The 21303-nt window shown below is 36.3% G+C and overlaps 1 protein-coding gene across 1 annotated transcript in view; it reads left to right on the top strand.

Moving 5' to 3' along the window:
• Window positions 1–21303, top strand: part of Malrd1 (MAM and LDL receptor class A domain containing 1) — a 719676-nt gene that overhangs the window by 558409 nt on the left and 139964 nt on the right. The window contains exon 32 of the mRNA XM_052156848.1: window positions 15762–15963. Within this exon, the coding sequence (XP_052012808.1) occupies window positions 15762–15963 (202 nt within the window). The remainder of the gene's footprint in view (window positions 1–15761; window positions 15964–21303) is intronic.

Genomic DNA, 21303 nt, shown 5'->3' with positions numbered 1-21303 from the left:
TTAAGGTTGTGCTCATAATCTAAATAATTTCCATTAAAGACTGTGGAATTCATATTCATTTAGCATGTAAATGTTCTTTTTAAGGAGCAATGAAAACTACTTTTATGATGATTGTTAAAATTATAGAGGTTTTACTCATGTTTACTATTAATCCTGAAACTTGGGGTTTCAGTTGTTCACTAAACCTTCTTCCCTCATTCCTCATGATGATGGAGTTCACTTTCCTGAGAAACCTCTGAAGTGGTACTTGGTTAATGAATCTCTTAAGACTATGTGTTGCATTTTGCATGTTTTATTGACCTATAATAAATGTGTTTGCAATGGGCAGTTAGCTAGTCCCATATAAGTATATAATGTGTAATGATCCATTTAGATTTATTAACCTATCCAGTGTTTCAATTTTTTTTAATCTCTTATTTCAGAGATAGATTCTTTCTTCTGGCTTCTTTGAAACATATCATGAGCTTCTATTAACTATTCTCACCTTACCATATGATAGAACACTAGAATTTTTCTTTCTATCTACTTTTGTACTTGTTAACCAACTTCCTTTTCTCCATCTTCCTTTACTCTGCCCAATCTGTTAACTACTATTCTACTGTCTGCTTCGAGGAGATCATCTTTGTTTCCACACACACACATAAGAGCATGTGGTATTGTCATTTAGTGCTTGGCTTAGTTTTGCTTAGCACATCCTTCATTTTCATCCATGCAGCCAAATTATAGCATTTCATCACAAAGATTATATTGTTATCTACTTCTTTCATTTGTTGTTTCTGTGCTTTTAGTTTTTACTTATTATTATGAGTAATATATATATATAATTTTAATATATATTTATTTTAATATAGTATTATATAAATATTTTTATATAATTTTATATAAATTTCATATGATTTTATATAATTTTATTTGAAAATAGATTTTTTCATGCATAAATTCTGATTATTGTTGTTCCTCAAGGAAGATAGGTACAGAACTGAGAAAAAAACAAGACTATATCAAATATAATTGTATCAGGTGATTATTACATGTCAAAAACTACTGAAATTTTTATATGAATTATTTAATCTGTTCCTTATACAATGATGTTACATATATATAAATGGATGAGGTCAATGAGAGAGAAGAAGCCTCCAGAATCTATTCAGTATCATAAAACCATGGGGTGATAAATGTCATTTTTCCTCACATCTGATGACTCTGTTGTCTGCTGTTCACTCTAAGTCTTCCTGCCTCTCATATTAAGAGAGATTTTTTTCATGGCCTATTTAGTATTTCCATATTCCTTTTTCAAAAATCACTTTTATATACTGCAAATAGTTCTTTAGGAAAAGTTTACATGTTCTGTATATGACATGTTATAATTTTTAGTATAAATTTGGTTTAAATTGTAAATTTCACAAAAATGTAATCAGAAAATAGATAATCCTATAAATGAATCACATATGAAAAGTCACAAAAGGGACGATGAATGTGTTTTTTTCTGCCTAGGTTTGTGTGAATCAACACATTTAGCTCATTTGTTCAGTGATTTCATATGATCAACTGTTGAAAGATAACAGCCAAGATGGCATCTTGTTTGTCAAATTCATACCTGCCATCCATGAATTTATAAGGTGTCATATTGACCACTGCCTAGAGAAAAGCAGACCTATAAGCTTCCACTGTCTGATATTTGAAGTGGAGCTCTACTCTCTGTGATTCGGTTGGGCTCATAAACTTTAAAATGGCCAATAAGAGAAGGATGAGACTCATTCCAGTTCATCTATGTCTTAAAACAGAGATGACTGTGGATCCTCAGATATTTTGTGACAAGAAGGGCTTTTAACCCACCAGCCACAATTCTCCCCACAACCACATATAAGGCTATGATGATATAACCAATCACCCAATAAAACATGATGCATAAAGTCCTCTTGGTAATGGAAGAAATACATTGTAAATTTATAGTCCCATATTAACCAGGCACTAGGTTAGAATTTAGTGCACTCGTGCTTTAATTTACAAAGTGATTGTACAACTTTGCTGCTCCAAGGACCCCATTGGCCTTTCCCACGGGCTTAGAAAGCCATCCTAGTTTGTAGGTGTCATTTCGGCTGCAGAAAGTGCCATGAATGTGGATAAAGTGGAAAAAATAAAGACTAGAAAACAAATTTAAAGCTGCTAAAAGAAAAATATGCTAAGCTAAAAATATATTTATATCTAAAAAGAATATGTATTCAATAAATAGACAACAATTCATGTAAGATAGCTATAGGGCAATGTATATAACAGAGCCTTACTTTTTTTTTATTATTGCTATTTAGGACGAAAGTGCATGTTGTATTATTATGAATATTGTCAGGAGTTGCTATCTGTTGCTATTTAGGGGTTTATTTTTATTATTATTTTATTTATTTACATTTCATCTGTTGCTCCCTCTCCTGGTTCCCCCTCCCACAGTTCCTCATCCCCATTCTTCTTTCCCCTGTCTCTGAGAAGGTGCTCCCTCCCAAAAAGGCTTCCCCCTTCCCTAGGGCTTCTTCATGTTTCTCTAGGATTAAGCACATCTTCTTCCACTGAGGTCAGGCCAGGCAATCCTTTGCTATGTATGTGCAGGCACAGGCCTGGGGGTGATCTCATACTAGCTCATGCATGCTGCCTGGTGGTGGTTCAGTCTCTAAGAGCTCCCTGGGGTCCAGGTTAGTTGAGACTGATGATCTTTGCATGGGGTCACCCTCCCTTTCAGCATCTGTCTCAGTCAGCCTGTGGTAGGGCCTCTCAGAAGACAGCAACACAAGGCTCCTGTCTGTAAGAACATCATAGAATCAGTAATAGTGTCAGGTCTTGGTGACTCTCACCCTCCATATGATGGATTCCAAGTTCAGCTGGTCATTAAGTTGGGGCGGTCATTGGAGTGCATTTCTATCAGTCTCCTCCTCCTTTTTTTTGTCCCTGCAGTTCTTTATCTGGGTCAGAAATTTGGACTGTGGGTTGATAACCCTGTCCCTCTATTTGAGGCCCTGTCTATTTACTGGAGGCAGATTCTTTGAGTTCCCTCTCCCCATTGTTGGGCACTTTGACTAAGGTCACCTCCTTGAGTCCTGAGAGTCTCTCACCTCCCAGGTCTCTGGCACATTCTAGAGAGTCCCCCCTCCTCCTATCTCACCCCACCACTCCCCACCCCACCCTACCCCAATGCTGCATATTTCTATTCATTCTCCTGACCCTCCAGGCTTCTTTCCTGCCTTGCCCCCATAAGTGAACCTGTTCCACCATTGCCTTCCCCTTCCCCTCTCCCATCCAAGCCCTCCCTCCCTCTCCCTCTTGTGACTATTTTCTTCCCTTTTCTAAGAGGGATTGTAGCATACTTACTTGAGCCTTTCTGCTTGTTAAACTTCTTAAAGTCTGTGGGCGGTAACCTATGTATTCTGTACTTTTTGGCTAATACCCACTCATCAGTGAGTATGTGCCATGCATGTCCTTTTGGGTCTGATTTACCTCACTCAGGATAATATTTTCTAGTTCCATCTATTTTCCTCAAAATAGAGGTTAATGTTTTAAGTATGTTTTAACTGATTTCTAGTAGTTTTATTTCATTTCTGCTTATGATGAACGTGATGATCATTGCTTTCACACACAGTGTGGCTCCACGCAGCAGAACTGGCTTTGGGGAATACTAGAGAGTGTATAAGAGAAGAAACAATGTGTAAATCTCCAGATGGTGTGATATACATAGGAATAGATGAAAATACTTAGATATTTGCCTTCTAAAAAACCTGCAAGAAACCCAGATAATATTGGTCAATTGATGAATTCTTACTTATTCGAGCAGAAATAAGAGTGATATAGAAGGCTGTAGTGATCAATACACCTTATTATGCTACAGAAATTTCTATACTGTATCACAATATTGCAATAGACATAGTTAAAATGAACTAGAATATTTTAATGTACCTTTTCTTTCTTTTTTATTAAATATATTTGTATTTACATTTCAAATGTTGTCTTCTTTCCTGGTCCCCCCCCGAAGTCTCATAATCATCTCCCCTCCCACTTTTCCCCAATCAACCCTCTCCTGCTTCCCTGTCCTGGTATTCCCCTACACTGTGGCATCGAGCCTTTCCAGACCTCTCCTCCTGAACTAGAATATTTTTATTGTTAGTAATTTAGTTCTCTAAGAATCCCAAGTGTTACATTTTTATCAAATGAATCTCCTTTTTCCTTTTCTTCCAGATCTATCTCCCATTCCATATCCACCCGCCATTGTGATCTCATTCTTTTCGTTTAATCTATGGAGTCCAGTTATTGTTGCATATATGCTCTTAGGTATGTGACCATATACTGGTACATCTTAGATCCTCAAAGAATTTAACCTTTAAAAACAAAACAAAATAAAAAACAAAAACTAACCAAATAAACAAAAATTCTGACTCCCTCTCCAGCATTTATCAGTTACCAAGAGCTTCTCAAGTAGGGGTGTGACTTCTTGTCCAGGTCACCACTTAATGTTGAAATTTTGTATGACTTGAGCATGTATAGGACTTATGGATGCTGTCATAATCACTGTGAATTCATACAGGCAACTGACATGCTCTGTTCATAAAATACTGTTGTTGTTGTTTTTAAATTAACTGGCTATTCCAGTCTTTCCACCTCATCTTTCACAATGGTCTTTGAGCTTTAGGAGGAATTTTTTGTACACTGGTGCAATAGCAACACAAATATCACAGAAATAACTAAACGCTTCCTGCTTGGATTTAAGTAAGGCCAGCTCCACAATATAGAATCTCTACCTATCATAGTATCAAGGCCAAGAACCTGTGACTAGACAGGCCATAGGTCCTATGAAGGATCCTACTACTATTACTCTGCTAATACCATATAAGACTAAAATGACTATTGATAACTTCTCATAATGTGTCTCTCTAAACCTCATCAGAGAATCTTCTATATTATCAATAGAGGCTAACATAGAGACTGTCAAAGCTCAGACAATGAGTGACTGTGAAGTCCTCAGCCCCATATAGGACATCCAAACTGTTTCATTTGTTTTTTTGTTTGTTTTTTGTTTTTGGTGAATTGCCCCACTTTGAAAATAGATCTGATATCCCCTCTGTATAATATCAATGTCTCATATGTTAATGTGGATTATTTTGCTAAACGGTTTTTTATTTATTTATTTATTTACTTATTTACTTATTTATTTGATGTATATGATTATATTGTTGCTATCTTCAGGCACACCAGAAAAGGGCATCAGATCGCATTACAGATGGTTGTGAGCCACAATGTGGTTGCTGGAAATTGAACTCAGGACATCTGGAAGAGCAGTCAGAGCCCTTAACCATTGAGCCATCTCTCCAGCCCCAATGTAAACTGTTTTATTAAACAGGTCTTTGACAGGGACACTGAATAAGACAAATCTGTGAATATATATGCATACACCAATTATCTATCACATGACAAGAATTATGGGGCCATATTAACAGTTTAATAAAATTGTTATATAGGTTTTGACAACAAAGAGATATTCTGACACTGGAGATAGAGAAAAACATGCTGGAATAGTCTGTGTATCTCTCCTTGTAGATAATAAGAAAACAACCTTAGAGAGAAACATTGCTGTGAAACACTATTAAGTTATAAATTACACAAGACAGGAAGGCAATGCACAAATGCAAAGGTGTACACTCAAGAGAAGGGAGGTAATCTATTTTGACCTTCAGCACAAGACTTCCCCTTCACAGTGTAATAACGAGAAAAGGTGACCTCCAGTTGAAGAACTACCCTGCTAGAAATTAAAATCAAGTCACATTGTTAAGACAGAAAAGTGGAAATTTGCAAAAGAGAGTATTTCTTACAGCTGACTATAAATGGACTAGAGAGAAAGTCACCTTGAAAAATAACCCAAATCAGCTTTGCTTAGAAGTCTGTGTCCCAGGATGAGTAAGACTTCTTCAAAGAACTGTTTAACATATTGGAAGCTAAAGAAACTTTTACAGTTTTAGTTGGTGAACTCTATCAGTCCTTATAGATTCTGAATTTGATGCCTTGGTTGCCAAGCCCTTTCTCATTATAGAAGAATAAAAGGTACTCATTTATTATTCTATAAATTGGAGGAGTGGATTTAGCTAATTACTCTGGTTTTTTATTGAATTGAAATGGTGGTAGATTAGAATCTCAATTTTTTTTCTACATCAGCCGTTATTTCCCTAATATCAATTAAACCCTTTGTCCTACGTTGATTTCATAGGACCATGCTATCAATGTTAAATCTGTATTATGTACATAAATTTTCTTTAAATGAAAGAAAGAATGACTGTACTTAGTTCATTACTAATATAGAAAGATACTTGGATGAGTAACAAAAATGGAGATAAATTAAAACCTTTCATCTGTCCTTTCTCTTTATTGTACTGTTTTGCCTATTGGAATAGAGGAATGTCAAATTTAACTATACTCAGTCTCTATTTTTTGTTTTTGATGTTATTTGTTTTTGTTCTGTTTTTCTGTGTTTTTTATCAGTCTCAACACTTATATGTCAAAGCTATATGGGTTATAAGTTATAAGACTCAAGACAATGCCTCTTACATGCATAGGGACTTTTCCTTTATGATAATGGGACATTTTCTTGGCCATCTGTTTGCCTTTCTTTTTTTCATGCATTGCCTTCACTTGTGGTATATTTGGCTACACTTGATTGCAGCTCCTCTTTCTTATTCCTGGGAGGTTTGTAAGCTGTAATTATTTTTTTCTTTTTTTTCTTTATTTATTTTATTCGATATATTTTTTATTTACATTTCAAATGATTTCCCCTTTTCTGGTCCCCCACTCCCTGAAAGTCACATAAGCCCCCTTCCCTCACCCTGTTTTCCCACCCACCCCTTCCCACTTCCCTGTTCTGGTTTTGCCTTATACTGCTACACTGAGTCTTTCCAGAACCAGGGGCCACTCCTCCATTCTTCTTATACCTCGTTTGATGTGTGGATTATGTTTTGGGTATTCGAGTTTTCCAGGCTAATATCCACTTACTAGTGAGTGCATACCATGAGTGATCTTTTGAGACTGGGTTACCTCACTTAGTATGATGTTCTCCAGCTCCATCCATTTGCCTACGAATTTCATGAATTCATTGTTTCTAATGGCTGAATAGTACTCCATTGTGTATATATACCACATTTTTTGCATCCATTCTTCTGTTGAGAGATACCTGGGTTCTGTCCAGCTTCTGGCTATTATAAATAGGGCTGCTATGAACATAGTGGAGCATATATCCTTATTTCATGCTAGGGAATCCTCTGAGTATATGCCCAGGAGAGGTATAGCAGGATCTTTCGGAAGTGACATGCCCAGTTTTCTGAGAAACCGCCAGACTGATTTCCAAAGTGGTTGTACCAATTTGCAACCCCACCAGCAGTGGAGGAGTGTTCCTCTTTCTCCACATCCTCACCAACACCTGCTGTCTCCTGAGTTTTTAATGTTAGCCATTCTGACTGGTGTAAGGTGAAATCTCAGGGTTGTTTTGATTTGCATTTCTCAACAGAACACCAATAGCGTATGCTCTAAGGTCAAGAATTGACAAATGGGACCTCATAAAATTACAAAGTTTCTGTAAAGCAAAGGACACCATCAAAAGGACAAATTGGCAACCAACAAATTGGGAAAAGGTCTTCACCAACCCTACATCCGATAGAGGGCTAATATCCAATATATACAAAGAACACAAGAAGTTAGACCCCAGAAAACCAAATAACACTATTAAAAATGGGGTACAGAGTTAAACAAAGAATTCTCACCTGAAGAACTTCGGATGGCAGAGAAACATCTTAAAAAATGCTCAACTTCACTAATCATCAAGCTGTAATTATTGTTGCTTTGTGTGAACGGGATGTTTTTATTAGATAACTGGGAAATTTCCATCTATTATGATTAACAATGAATTTTCTACTTTGAACAAATGAAAGACTTTTGGCATGATTGTACTGGCCAGGTTCTGTGACTTCTTGCAATTGGCTGGAATATTAGGTGTACTTCATAAAGAACACACATATTTCTTGGTAATCTTATTAATAAAAATATCTGGCATTCATTGCATATTAACATTGCAGCTATCTTTTGTCACTATATTACTAATTTTATGTAATCCATAGTCTTACATTTTTCTGTAATTTGATACACACATTTATTTGCTAGGGGCTATAGCAAATAAACACTAATTTAAGCAGAAACCAACGTAATGCAGATAGCTGTAGTTATCAATGTAACTATTAATGTGCTATAGATATTTCTCTACTGTAACACAAATAATATTAATATAGCAATAGTTAGAACTAATATTTTATTGTTATTTGGTTAGTTCTTTTAGAATTCCTCGTGTTGTATTTTGATTATATTAGCCTCCTCTTTCATTTTCTCCCAGATCCATTCCCCCATCCCATATGCACTCAAGTACAGACTAGGTGGCTTAAACACCAAGATGCCCTTTCTCAGAGTTCTGAGAAAGGTCCAAGATCAATGACTGGACAGATATAACTTCTTTTGAGGCCTCCAACATGAACTGACGAGTATCCTCACCTGGGCTACCTTCAGTCTGAAAGCCCTATCATTCTTTCCTGTGTCCAATCCGCCCTTCCTATGTGGAAGCCATTCACATTCCAGTGTTAGCATTCATCTGTTCTCTCATGGAAACCTGATGGCCCCTGCTCCCTTTTAACCTCAGGGAGATTCTGCTACAGTTTTGTCATCCTCAGATGTAATTAATCTGTGTCAGTTCTTATAATCAGTTCATAGCTGAAGGTTTTATCTGGACAACCAATTTAGTCTTCATAGTCTATGAAAAATCCCTCTGTGTGTATGTGTGTGTATGTGTGTGCACACATCTGTGCATGTAGATATGTGTGTATGTGTATGTGTGTATGTGTGCATATGCCTGTATGTGTAGGTGTGTGCATGTGTGTGTATGTGTGTATATGCCTGTGTGTGCGCGCGCGCGCGCGCGCGCGTGTGTGTGTGTGTGTGTGTGTGTGTGTGTGTGTGTGTATGTGTGTGTGTGTATACATTTTAGGTTTAAATGACACCCAAAGCAAGGAATGAGACATGGTGTTTTCTTATTGTCTCCTGACTCCTCCATAACACTGTAAAATCTGTTAAGTTTAGTGATTCCCTTTTATAATTTTCCAAAAGTGTTTACTTCTCTGTGTGTTGGTAAAACTTGTTTGAATAATATTAGCACATAAGTTCCAGTTCCTTAGACAAACCAATAATGCCTTTCTTCTGGTAGTGACTGTACAGTTTGAGTGACCTCCAGCTCTATGTCACTCTAATGTCATAAAGGAGTTATGACTTCCATGGCCTTATATTTTTTGATGTATTATTTTTACCATTTGATCTAGGAGGTACAAGTTATTTGTGGCAGTCTCAGAAGTCTTACCTCGTTAGTTTGGTTCTATTCCCCAGCTTGGAAACTCCTGTGTCTGATCATCTCAACAAGATTTAGCTACCCAGTATGACCCATATACAAATGTTATTCTCATCAGCTTCAACAACAAATTACTTAACTAGCATGCTGGGAGCCCCTTGATTCATTATTAGCTTGTACGTAAGGCACTGTCTCCTTGAGTGAGTTCATAATCCTGCTGGGAAAGTTTATCTTTTCTGTTGTTTCTTTCACAGGTGATTGTTTCACAACACTGCAGTTTTATTCATTTGCTTTCATCAGTTTCTATTTGCTTTAAATATCCCAGAAAGTCCTTACTGTTTGTGTGTAGTAGTTGCTGTTTTTGACTCTTTAGGACTTCTGCAAATTGATGTCAACATTTTCTGTCTTTGCTTTGGAATGTTCCTGAGAAATATAGGTAAGCATGTGTTTTCAGTTAGACATCAGAACCAGAAACCATTTCCCCAATACTAAACAGTTTCTGGAACATTCCAAAAGGGAAGCAAATCAACCCATAGTTACATTTTTATTTCAATCTGAATTTTCTTTGAATGTGTGCATAGCTTGTGAAGAATCCTTTCTGAGAATGACTGTGCTTTCTCCATTTTATTATCTGTTTCTTGGCAGTTTCTGAGATTTTGTTCTGTTCAGGTCATTGACTCTTGTCTAAAGCACTGCCTCGATTGTCATAGTTTTTTATAATTCCTAGGTGCCAATTAGTATTGCCCTGAAGTTAATCTCAGGGCAACACTATAATGTGTTGGTTTTCATGTGTCTTTTGCTTTCTTTTATAACTTTTGAGTTAATTCATTAACATTCTCAAAATAACATGCTGGGAGTTTGACTGGAATTGAATTAAAACTGACTCAAGTTGAAAAGCATTTACATTTTGCTAAGAGTGAGTTTTACTCATAGAGTAATTTATCAAATGTAAGTGTTTATATTTGAGTCTTTCATCAGATCCATAGTATTCTTCCTAACTATCATATTCTTTTGTTAGATTTACACATACATCATCTTGTTTCAAATAATGTGTTGGTCAATAACAGTTCATGACAACACATTACATGACAGCTAATGCTTTAGATTTTATTGTCCAATGACACTGTTGCTATTATCTATTTTCTATGATGTCCCCACAAGAATGAGTGAACCTAATGACACATTTATCAGAATTTTTTCCCATTATTAAATAGCATATCACTATATACTTCTCCTGCTTGTGCTAAAAAATGGGTATTTAATTCACATTATAATTTTTCATTACTGGAACATAAGAAAATGTGACAAAAATGTGCACAGTATTCAAACATGCATGTGGGTGCCAGAGGTAGATATGGAGTGTTTCCTTCAGTCTTCTATTAACTTATGTTTTGAGACAAGGCCTCTGATTGAACTTGGAGCTCAGTTATTTAACAGAATGTCTCAGGGAACCTCTTTGTCATCTGCCCAGCATTGATAGTTTGAGGTGCAATACCTCTTAATGTAGGTTCTAGGGAACTGATCACAGGTGTGTGTGTGTGTGTGTGTGTGTGTGTTCTATTGATTTGATAGACTATATTTAATGATTATTGAAATTTTAATGTCCTAACATGCTTAGAATTTCTTTTAGTCATGGCATTGAATTATTCTTAATACACTGTTAGGTTTGATTTGTTAATAGTTTTGAGGTGTTTTTATTTTATGTTCATAAGCGTTATTGCTCTGTAGTTTCCATTTATAATTCTGGCTTGTATCATTTTGGAAAGTTTTTAAAAATTCAAATTAGTTGCCAGGTAAATTCTTATTTTGATTATTAATTTTTCTCAAGTGAGTACTGATATGTGTATATTTCTAAGAATTAATCATTCATTAAATCTAGTTTATCAAATGTAGGACTTAGGCTTATCCCTAATTTCCTTCTTTATTAAACTAACTAGTCCCCACTGCTGCCATGGTGTATGCATCTGTGCATGCATGCACATGCATTTGAACACACACGCATGCACGCGCACACACACACACACACACACACATCTATACTTTGTCCTCTAAATATTGATGGCTGCTTTGAGTTATTTTAAAACATCATTTAGTTTCCTTGGAAACTTCTATGGCCCACTTGTTATCATTATCTTCCCGTTATAATCAGCTAGTTTAATTTCACTGTGGTCTGAGAGCAACATCACATCCATTCATTTGAATTGGCTACAGCGCACTTTGTTTTCCAGAATGCCATCAATTTCAGGGATTGTTATATGTAAGCTTGAGAAGACTGTGCCTTCCTCTGTAACTGGATGAAGCATTGTATAAATGGAAATGAGATCCAGATGATTGATGCTTTTCTCTTCAAACATATCCTGACTGCTTTGTTTCCCTCTGACCTGCCAATCACTGGAAAAGGAAGTTTGAAGTCTTCAGTTGTAATAATAGCTTCATTGATTTTTGTCCTTGTAGATCTGGAACTTTTGCCTCAAGTATTTGATACCCTATTGTTAGGAACACATACATTAAGTATGCCATTTAGTAAACTTATATAATTCTGTCTCAATTTCCTAGTGCCACAATATTAAAAGTACTTTAGAATGAATGAATTGCAAGTGGAAAAAATTCTTTCTAGTCTGTCCCTAATGAGATCTACTCCTAGTAAATTCCCTCAGGCTTCCATTATTCAGGTACTAATCAAACTGAGGAGGGCAGTCCCTCAGACTCATCACTTCCCATAGGCTACAAATTTTAATAATGTCACCTTGGGGCTTCAACAGGTTTTTGTTTTGTTTTTTTTTTTTTTTTTGTAGTGGAAGGACACACACTGAGTATCTACAACAATGACATCATTATTCCTGTTAACTCTCTTGTCTCTAAAATCTGTTTTACTCAACATTGATATAGCTTTCTACACTTCTTTCAATGGATGTTCTCACTATCACTGCATATTTTTCTTTATCCCAATAGTTTTCATCTTTCTATCTCCTGCTGTTTAACTTAGGTTGCTTTGAAACAACACTTACTTGAATCTTAATTTTTCCTTGGCTTTGAAAATACTGCCTTTAATTGGTATATTTGAGTTTAAAGTAGTCATGGATATTTAAAGAAATAGCTACCATAGTCGTTGTTTACTTCACCCCTGCCATTTTATTTTCAGTTATGGTTTACTTCAGTGGTTTACTAGATTGAAACCCTCTGTTCTCCATACGTGAGCTGGTCAGTAGCCCCTGCTACATATGTAGTAGAGGACTGCCCTGTCTGGCCTCATTGGGAGGGAATGTGCTTGGTCCTGTGGAGGCTTGATGATGCCTGGGGAAGGGGGATGCTGGAGGGGTGAGATGGGGGTGGATGGGTGTGTGGAGAAGCACTTCCTTAGAGTGGAAGGGGAGGGATTGGGGTTGCTCATGGAATGGGGATCAGGAAGAGGAACAACCTTTGAAATGTATATAAATAAAATAATTAATAAAAAAGGGAAAAAAGAAAACAAGAAATCCTCTGCTCTCTTGGTTCTGCTTTTCAAACTATATTTAGTTTTTCTCATGAGTTGTCATTATGAACTTATAACTACTCCAAGGTCAGTTTTGAATAATTCTATATAGTTTCCTTGGTAATCCAAGTGCTTTAGAATAGAAGACTCTCAACTTTCTTTACCTTTCCTTTGTAACAGTCATTGATCTTTCACCTCCAAAAGCTAAAGCACCAGAAAATAGTCTTATTATTATTTATATCAAATTAGCTAAATAATAGCTTAAGAGACACGACAAAAAACAATTCAAGCTCTAAAATTTGTTTCTTCTGTAATAATCTTTATGTTGATTTGATATTTTGGCCTGTTCTATTTCACCTGTGTCTGGAAAAAAATCCTTCTTAATTTTCTGCAAGTTATGTCTACAAAGAATTTTTCTAATATTTTAACAAATAAAACAAGGTTTAATACTCTCATGAATAATTTGTCTTGATAAAGATTTTTAAGTAGGGTTATTTTTTCTTTTATAATTTGAAAATTCTTCATATTCTGTGTTGCAGTACACTTTGACTTGCATAGTCTAAAAAACAGGCCCCTTGTCTGTTTTTCTGTTCCCACATCTGTAACTGATAGTTTCCCAATAAGGCTTCTATGCATGCATGTTTTCTCTTTGTCTCTTTCCTTGCTTCTCTGAGTGCAAGTGTCCAAGTATGATAAACACCTATGCTACTCTTTATTTTGCTTGATGTTCTCAGGGAATCTGCCATCTTTTATTTGCTCTCATTCATTAGAGATCTTGTAGTAAGTCCACACTCCTCAGGTAGCCTGCTCTACTATTATTTTTTTCAGGGGCTGGGGTTGTTCCACTTTATATTTTGAAGTATTTATTGACTTACTTCATGTGCCACAATTCGTCCTTCTACTATTTTTGTCTATTAAATCCATCAAGGCTATAATGCATCCCTGTTATACTATTTATTTGTATCAGCTTCTCTTTGTCATTGTTGGAGTTTTCATATGATATAATAGATCTATCTATTTTGGATGGCTGATGATGCTAAAATTCCTGAGGGCTGTTCCATTTCTTCAAACTATACTGTTTTTCTGTCTTGTGCTACATCATGCAAATGTACTGTTGCTGATGACAACTTGAAATGTACAGTTCGATGTAACTGGTATGTAAACCCTTTAGTATAAGGTTTTGTGGCCAGAGAATATTTTCTTTAGTGCTCACTGTGGATGGGTACATGTTATCTTTGAGTTTCCAGAGAAACTCCTTCTTAAATAAGGCCTTTGTTCAGGCATAGCCTCCCGCTCTTACCCAAAATCCCCATCTGTTTGTAGTTGTGGTTACCAGGGATTTTCTGTAAATCTTTAGGTTTAAATTCAGCTTGTTTCTCTTATTATTTTATACTTATTGATGCCTGTGACAATGTATATATGTGGGGAGGATGTGTGTTGGGTGTGTGGGTGTGTGGGTGTTGGGGGGTATGTGTGTGTAGGTGTGCACACATGGAATAAGCACATTTTTCCACTTCATAGTGTGTTAGTCAAAGGACACATTTTGGGAATTAGATATTCCTTACATTGTGCACCCTACAAAGGATGGAAGTCAGGCTTTCAAGTAAGTGGTTTGCCATTAACCCATCTCCTAGTCTCAAAACTCAGGTTCCTTAAATAGAGGTTTAATGTTTGAAAGAGAGTAGGTCCTAGGATGTGTCATTCATGACTGTATCTCAGGTTCTCAAATTGTGTTTTGTGCTTCAGCTCTGTTCCCATAAATTGTTATCTAGTCTCACTCCCTCCTCCCTGGTTTTCTTTGTGTCTCCCAGGACCCGGGATCTGGGAAGAATTGCTCATTTTTCTTTGCGAAGAGTGGGATGATTCCCAAGCCCCTTCTGTGTTAGACCCAACATGATAACTTCATGGATTTGTGCATTTTAAATTGTTTGAGATCTACTTCTGCAATTGCAGGGTTCAGATGGCAGTTAGCAGTCCTACCTTATAGCCATAGACCAATGGAGGCTCCACAAACAGAAATTATTCACATCATTAAAATTCATAAAATTAATAAACTTTCATTAATATTGACAACATCACTGTTAGTTTTATATTTGATTAACTTAGGTTAACCTCTATTAGGCTCTTATTTTCAGTAGAAATATATATGTCTGCTATTCTTGGTGTGTTGTTTTGTTAAATAACATTTGCGAATTTTATTCTTAATTTCAACTGTGTCAAGTGATTCACTTCTATGAATTAAGCTGAATCTCAGTTCTCTACTTTGACCTGCTCACGGGTGATTAAAGCCCAGAACCACTGAGAGCTGCTGGGGGCTAAGACGAGCCACACTGTCTTCTCACTCATGCGTTCCCTACATTACTTTTAATGAGCTAAATATTTAATGAATAGGCAAAGTGGTTTTGACATCCTCAGGTGATCACTCAGGGAATCCAAGTCAGTGAACAGGCTTGCTTTCAACACTGCAGGAATCTAAAGCCTCTGGAAGATGCAGCAGAGAAGGCCAGAAAAAGCTAAGCAGTTTGCCTTGACCTATTCATCCTGGATGCATGACTGCTGTTACATCCGCCCACTGCTCTGCAATATAAAAATACATACGCATACTTGTATTGCCTTTTTGTAGATGTCATTAAAATTTCTTTATGTAAATAAGTACTGTGGAGATGATCTGTCAAAACCTTAATGTTAACTTTGTAATGAAAATGCGTCTTTTTGCTTTAAGCTTTAATGTTGAATATTGACATAATTAATCTGGGGAGATTTTTCTATTGTTAAAGATTTTATGTATATTACTCGACTTGAGTAATACAAATCAATCTTGAGGACCCTCATAAATGCCTCTAACACCCAACCATAAACAGTTGTTTTCTCTGGTTATAATTTTAGGTGTATCTCATCGAGGAATCAGGGCTAAACATACTGATGTGGTCCAGGATCCAATACAAAAACACTGGATGGACCTACGCGTATGTACCTCTCTCTAGTAACAGTCGCTTCAAGGTGGCATTCGAGGCTGATTTGGGTGGAAAGGAGGACATATTTATTGCTCTTGATGACATCACTTTCACCCCAGAGTGTGCATCTGGAGGTAAGTGATTCCTTTAGAAACTAGGAATAAACATGAGTTTTTTATCAAAATATACAGTAATTGGAAGAGTCAGAGGAATTGCATTTATTTCTGAATCAAGTCCTATTCCTAAGTGATGAATATATATGGGTGCATATATTACGAGGTAGTTTTTCAGCCCATGAACTTTGCCATAAAACTTTCATGACTTACAGGCAGCAAATTAACACCACACTAAAGGCTAAGCAAACATGTTTCCACTGACAGAGCTTTACTGCATACCTTTCTATTCTACCTTTACCCAAACTGCCTAAAACCAAGTTCCTGTCCTACTTCCAACTCTCTTTTCCACCAGTGTTGTATCAGTCTTCCCCTTCCGCCCCTCCCTCCCATCTGTTTCCTTTTTCTCTTTGCCCACAAACAATCTAGAACAATCTCTGCATTTCAACGAGAAAACTCAAACTCAGTCAGGAGCCTCTTTAACCAATACCTGAATCTCTTTTATTTAGGATATCTCCAGTTAAGTGGAGTTATTCTCCTGTAAATCTTCAATTATTATTAGACAGGAGTTATGTTCTATTTTACAATGTGATCTTTGACAGGGATGAGTCCTCTATGGTTAAAAGCTTGCTGCACAAGCATGAAGACTGGAGGGACTGTAAATAGTAGCCTCCCTGCAATTCTAGTCTAGGAAGCAGAGGCAGGGAATCCCCACACAAAAGCTGGCTAGCAAAACTAGACATATTGGTCATGGTTTTAGCTCTGTCATTGAGGAAACAGGAGTTCAACCTCACTATATTAGAAAATCAGTAGGGTATGAGTTTGACATCAACCTCTGGTGTCTAAATTCACAGGTACACCTGGGACACCCCATCCATATCCTCACATATATACAAACATGCATACATATACATATATTCACAGCTCATATACATAAAAATACACAACAAAAATATCATGATCTTAACATTCGAGCTAACTCCTGAGCAATTATACCTCCCAATTAAACAATATATGTAAAGCATTAACTCTGTCAATTATAATCACTTTCATCAACATTGGTAAATTATTTTGCTTATATTTTATTAGTAGATATATTTGCAATATGTTAACCTTATAAAGAAATGGGTCTTATCTAGCTTATAGTTCTAGAAGTTCAGAGTTTGGATGGATATGCCACAGACTCTAAGAGATAGCAATGGCAGGCATACATATTAGAGAAACTGATCACATCTCCACCCGAGAGATGGGGAGTGCAGTCCTTTTTGTTCCCATTCATGACAATCTTCCAAGAATTGCTGAGCAATTACATAAGAAATTGCCTAATCCCTTCTGAGAGCAACATTCTCAGTGATTAAAGGATTTTCCCTTAGATTCCACTCTTGAAAGTTCCAGGACAATCCCTGATACTGCCATTTTGAGGAGTAAACTTTACCATAGGGATTCCTTGGATATTCTCAAGTCATCTCAAAATCCTGCTGTTCAACTTGCTGTATCCTTCGCAACTTGATCAACTTTGGTAATTTAAACTGAGGCGTAACTCCCCTCATGAAATATTTTACAATGTGTGGGCAGTTTTTAAATTATTATTCTTTAATCCATTTTTTATAGTTCAGTCATTATTCCCCTCCTGCTCCATCCTCTGACTGTTCCTCATCCCATACCTCCTCTCCATTCTCCAAGAGGGTGTCCACATCTCTCCACTCCCACTCTGCCAGAATTCCCTACTTCCTGGGGTCCCAAGGCTCTCCAGGGTTAGGTATACCTTCTCTCACTGAGGCCAGACCCAGCAGTCCTCTGCTGTCTATGTGTCAGGGGCCTCATATTAGCTAGTATATGCTGTATGGTTAGTGGCTCGGTGTCTGAGAGATCTCAGGGATCCAGGTCAGTTGAGAATGCTGGTCTTCCCATGGGGCCACCCTCTACCTCAGCTTCTTCCAGCTTTTCCCCAATTCAATCACAGGAATCCCCTAGCTTCTATCCATTGGTTGGGTTTTAGTATTTGCATCTGACTCTTTCAGCTGCTCTTTGGGCCTATTTGTAATTTTTTAACAGTAGAATACACATTATTATTTAGTTCCATTGTCTGTCACAATGCCTGTATCTTTTTTCAAAATTAGATATATAACAATGTGATTGTCAAAAATGCTCCTGGGCATGAAGATTAGAACCACAGAAAGTGTTTGCCTATTCCATTAGCTGGGTGCTTTAGGGACCCGGGCAAAAATGACCCCCTGATCCCAGGGTCTGCTTCTCTGAAGCAGTCTTTGGGTTTCTCTTTTATGTATCTCTGGCTTTTTGCATTTTACAGATGTTCTCGTAACATTTGTATAAGAAACAGAACTGTTCTATGACAAACTCAATTATTTTTAGTTTCATTTCCAAATGTGAACTCTTTTTTCTTATTCTTTTTTAAAATTTCTCTTGTCATTCAAGAGTAAATGTATAGCCCTGGTTATTTTCTTTCTCAGTATTTCATAGCAACTGTAACATCAACATTTTCTCTGGCAATCTTGCGTGTGTGTGTGTGTGTGTGTGTGTGTGTGTGTGTGTGTGTGCGTGTGTGTGTGTGCATGTGAAGAGCTAATAATGACTGGAAGATGCATGAGCATATTATGTGTTTGTGCATAGTTGTATATTATATATATGTGTATATGAATGTGTTTATGTGTGTGTTATACTGATTTTGGTATCTTCAGGAATTGAAGGAGCTTATATAATTCATATCTTGATCTTAATGAGGAAACTGGGAGATTCAGCCTGAAAACTTCTATTATTTGGAAATAACAGAAAATATTAATAGTTCACTAAATAAAATTTATTTGTTTGAATAATGTAGGAGCCCTCTAATTTATTCTGATGGACTGATGACACTTTCTAAATATACTATGGAATGTACTTACTATTGAGAACCTTATTAACAACTAATACTGGTGCCATGAAGCTGTGGATTTCTTCTCTGACACCTTATGGATTACTGTGTCCCTCTCCAGTCCCATTCACATACCCAATTCCATAGCATCATGGCATAGGAATTTATTGTTGATTTTGTTTGATGGCTTAGAAAGTAAGAAAACGAGCTAGCAATTCTGAAGGAACAGTCGTCAAATCCCTCAGTGATGTTCCAGAGAATCTTTAGAATCACCTGGTAAACCTGAAACAGCTTCATTTGAAGAGCGGTGGTGAAGACACAGAGAAAATAAATAACATTTGAAATAAATATAAATGTAATATACATTGTAATACTAGCATTATAGGTTAAAGGCTTTAAAGTAATGTTGTTCTTTTAGTGGTGCTACAAATATCCTTTCATGAGATTTTTGTACTGTTACAAAAATTTAGAGAGATATTTAATAGGTGACTTATTTCTTGCAAACAAAATTGTAGAAGAAAATATGCATAATATGTTGGTGAATGTGTAGGACATAACCAATAAAGACACAAGATGGGAGGCTGTTTTTCTTTTAATAAGTATAGAAAATGACAAAGAAAATATGAAACCATATTATTAAGCTGCAGATACCATCTGTGGTGGTGTCTGAAAGAGCACACACGATAATATATGACTCTGATAAAAGAAGTCTGAATAATATTTCTTTGTTGCTGTTTTTCTAGTGTTAAATGTATACTTGAATAATACTTGAACAATGTTATTTCTAGTTCTGGAAAAATGTACATAAAAAAGTTATATGTTGAAAGATCATTGCTTTATTTATTTTTCTTACTAGTGTGTGTGTGTGTGTGTGTGTGTGTTTGTGCATTGCTAAGGATTATACTCAAAACGTTGTTCATAGTAGACAAGGATTTGTTTGTTTGTTTGTTTGTTTTGTATTTAAATCTCTAATCTGTATTGCAAGCTTTAAATCATTGTTTTAATCTTTCCTCAAATGAAATTATTTATTGGAATTAATATGAGACTCTGCCATAAATGGGGTTACTTTCATTACTTTGAATCATGCTTTCTAGTTATTAGTTCAAGCAATAATAACCCAGCTTTCTGGAACTTTGAGAAATATGAAGTTTGATTCTTCTCCAGCTCTTTTCTCTCCAGGGAAGCCTTAGATATATCAAGCCTTGTAGACGATCCACACTTTTATTTTCAGTCATTTGTTTCTTCTATCACTGTGTGGCAGAAATACTTAAGGCATGTAAGAATAGGTCATCTTGAGTGAGTGGGGCTTGTTCAGTAGCATTCCCCCAGCTGCGTTAAATTTCCAGATAGGAACCAACAAACTCGGACAAAACTTTTAGCCTTTCAAGAAGAAAACAGGAATTTTAAATACCCAAGAAACCTTTGCTAAAACAACTCAGGAGAAGCTGGTATTGAGTAAATGAAACTTTCTTCCTACCAGGTAGGATCAACAGATAACAGAAACAAAGAGGAAGGCAAGACAGAGAGAAAGGGGAAAAAGTAAAGGAAGAGGGACAAAAAAGACATGCAATGAAAAGTGTCCACCACTGCAGTTCTCCTGAGGAGAGGAGGAGTGTTTTTGAAACATTAAAAAAGTGACAATTTTTAATAAATTCCTTTCTAAATTAATATTTATTAACTAGGACTTCTGAGAGTAGAACATAGGTTTCCACTGAAATATAGGAATAAAATGCTAATATCCTCATAATACAGGACCTTTATAATGAGTGTTTGCTATGTGAAGTAGGAAATAGCAATTTCCATAATTTCTTCCAATACTGATTAAATATTCAACACTCCACCAAGTAGTAAAAAAAATCAACTTTTCTGAAGTCTTGACTGCTTGCTCTATCCATCATCTTTTAGTTAGCACAGTCTGGACAAAAGTCAGATATTAACTTGGATGATTTTCTGATGACATGTAACAAAGCCTCCAGATTCTGAGTCAATCCAAGAATACATTCATTTTCGTAGAATATGTTTTCTTTATATGAGTTTCCTTCAATGTAAGGTAGTTTCTGTTTTTCTTTTCCCTCCTTTAAAAAAAAAGGAAGAGCTGAGATTTTTCTCAGTGATGAAGAGACATTTTAGAAGGTTGTAAGGATGCAGATGTTTCCAAAGCTGTAGGATAAGTTTTGTGTTATTAAACCATGGGTTATCACATGCTATGAACAGTGGGTAATCTCAGGCCACTTATGGTAGGGTCTATGCATTTTTGTCAGGAGTCAGATGAATAGGCAGACATCAGGGTATACCAATGCAGGTTGAAGTACAAGTTTTCCCACAGGAGTTCACTACTTTCTCTATTGGGCCAAAGAATGTCTTCCCATAAGCCCTGGTTAGCCTCAATAATCAATGTGACACAACTCAGGTCACATCTAAGTAAAGAAGTCCTAATTGCATAGTTTGATGGCATATACCTGAAGTCAGAACACATAAGTACTAAGGCA

This window comes from Apodemus sylvaticus, chromosome 14 (assembly GCF_947179515.1).
Source record: "Apodemus sylvaticus chromosome 14, mApoSyl1.1, whole genome shotgun sequence".
Classification (NCBI taxonomy): domain Eukaryota; kingdom Metazoa; phylum Chordata; class Mammalia; order Rodentia; family Muridae; genus Apodemus; species Apodemus sylvaticus.
This window is presented reverse-complemented; position numbering and strand designations above follow the sequence as displayed.